Source organism: Palaemon carinicauda, chromosome 24, assembly GCF_036898095.1.
Source record: "Palaemon carinicauda isolate YSFRI2023 chromosome 24, ASM3689809v2, whole genome shotgun sequence".
In the NCBI taxonomy this organism is placed as follows: domain Eukaryota; kingdom Metazoa; phylum Arthropoda; class Malacostraca; order Decapoda; family Palaemonidae; genus Palaemon; species Palaemon carinicauda.
In genome coordinates, this window is record NC_090748.1 from 60,671,985 (window position 1) to 60,674,484 (window position 2,500).

Here is a 2,500-nt window from a genome sequence, read left to right on the forward strand (position 1 = left end):
ATACCTCTACTGGTATATTATCCGGTCCAGCAGCTTTACTATTTTTCATCTTCTTTACTGCTTGTTCTACTTCTCTTCTAGACACTCCTATGGTAACTGTCTCGTTTGGGAGTCCATCTTCAAATACTGTTCTTGGGTTCTCATTCAATAGTCTTTCAAAGTAAGTTTCTCACCTTCTTTTAATTTCAATCTCTTCTGTTAGAACTATACCATTGCTATCTTTTATTTTCCTTATCTGTGTCAGGTCTTTAGAAGCAGCATCTCGGGCCTTAGCCATTCGTAACACTTTCTTCTCTCCTTCTTGTGTTTCCATCTCTTTATAGGCTTCATTTAATGTCTCTGCCTTTGTCTTTGCTTCTGCTCTTCTTGTTTCTTTCTTTGCTTGTTTATAGTTTTCTTTATCCTGTGCTTGTCCTGATAGATCTGCCTTCTTCTTGGCTTCTTTCTTGGTTTTTACCCGTTCTTGCACCTCATCATTCCACCACCACAATAATTGTCATTTAGGGGTCTTCTTCCTGATGATTTCCCAAGTACTTCCTCACCGATCCTTAGAATCACTTTACTATTCTCGGTCCATCATTCTTGAACATCCTCATGTAACCTTACTGCTTCCAGCACTCTTTCCTTAAACAAGACTCTCAGTTCTTCCTCTTTCAATTTCCACCTCTTAATCTTTGTGTCCATTCTCGTCTTTTTACTTCTCCTACAATTCCTTAGCCTGCAATCAATTACCACTAACCTGTGTTGCGCTGCTACACTCTCCCCATTTATCACCTTGAAATTTCTAACTTCCTGTCTCCACTACTGTAAGTGATCAGTCTGTTAATCTTCTTCTCAAAGAAGGTGTTGATCATTGCTAGGTCAAAAGCCAATGCAAAATCTATCACTCTTTCTCCCACATCATTTCTCTCACCCACACACCAACCTCCATGCACTCTCTCTATCCCTTCCCTACTAATTTCCAATTGGCCGTTCAGATCTCCTCCTATAATTACCTTTTCCCTTGCAGGAATTATTCCAAGCTCCTGGTCCATCTCCTCCCAGAATATATCCTTCTCCTCCTCTGCACATCCAGTTTGCGGGACATAGGCACACACCACATTGATTATTGTTGCTCCCAGTCCTACCTTTAAACTCATAATTGTGTTATTTTTCCTATTCACCCCAATCAAATTTTCCTTCAACTCTTTCAATAATACTATTCCTACTCCATTTCTTCTTTCTATATTTGCTCCACTGTAATATAATTTATAACCTTCGCCTACTTCTCTTGCGTTATTTCCCTTCCACCTGGTCTCCGGCATACACAGCACTCCAATCTTCCTTCTCTCCATGAGGTCAACCAGCTCTTGCCCTTTTCCAGTCATTGTCCCACATTCAGAGTTGCTACTCTCATCCTCTCCTCAGATATTTTCCTCTGAGCTTGCCTATTTAACCCTGCCCGCCCATGACTGGGTAGCCCTTGCCGATTTCTCGGAGGAATCAGGCGAGGTCCCAACGCATCGCTTAAGGGGAACGCCCTAGCATTAATTTCATTCTGATTATACTCACTGACCATAGTTGTTGTGGCTAATTTTTCATGGCCGGATGCCTTTCCTGCTGCCAACCCTCTCCATTTACCCAGGCTTGGGACCGGCACCAAGTTGAGGCTGCCTTGCCCCTCTCATTGGCTAGGACCTTTGATTATTTTACTCAATCTACCTTCTGTGATTTTATCTTCCTCGACCTTTTTACTTCTACCTCATGCTCTACAACAGTGACTTCCCTAAATTGCACTACTGCACCGGGTTAAATGATCTCCCGGACCTAACGCTATTCCGCATGTCACAAATTCATAAATCCAATATAGTTTAGTATAGCATACGACAGATGGGGCAGCAGAAACTTATACAAATAATCACAAAGTGAAGTCGATCTTCTGATAATTATTCTTTATATGTTTGAAGATGGGAGAGTTCTGTTGCATAAACCTTAAGGAATACTTATTTGCAAATATTCTTTGTAAAAACAATTCTCCTGTTCATTCGATATAGTATTTATCCCAAATAGAGACATGTGGTTTAATAAACTTACTTCCCGTCAATTGCATCGTAAAGATGATTCATCCATAAAATAAATAAAAGAATCAGACCATATTTTGGCTGGTTAATTCGGGGTAATAACCTTTATGGCTTCAACATTGACTGAATTCTCAATTAAAGTATTTTTACAAAAGTGAGGTACATTACTCATAATTACGAATGCGGTGCTTGGAGAGTATCTTTTTCTTCTTCTATGGTAGGCTTTCGTAGATACCATGGATATATCAAATCACTTACCATTCACTTCTCGAAGAAATTTTGGAGCTAGTGAATCGATGCAGAATAGTCTTAAAATTCTTGTGGAAAAAGATATTTCTTTTTTTTCTATTGAGATTAGAATAAATAATATTTTGTTTAGAAACTCCTATGTAAGCTCTGTTGCATTGAAAATAGTCCATGTAAATTCAGTTACCGATCCT

At 39.4% G+C, this 2,500-nt stretch overlaps 1 protein-coding gene across 1 annotated transcript; it reads right to left on the reverse strand.

Annotated features, from left to right (window-relative positions):
- Positions 1-770: 770 nt before the first annotated feature.
- Positions 771-1,334, reverse strand: LOC137618398 (craniofacial development protein 2-like). Its single transcript, XM_068348567.1, has one exon. The coding sequence runs from the start codon at positions 1,332-1,334 to the stop codon at positions 771-773; it is 564 nt and encodes a 187-aa protein (XP_068204668.1).
- Positions 1,335-2,500: the final 1,166 nt, after the last annotated feature.

Excerpts from the sequence above, each read along its gene's own strand:
- LOC137618398 (XM_068348567.1), bottom strand. The coding sequence starts at position 1,334 with ATGGAGAGAAGGAAGATTGGAGTGCTGTGTATGCCGGAGACCAGGTGG.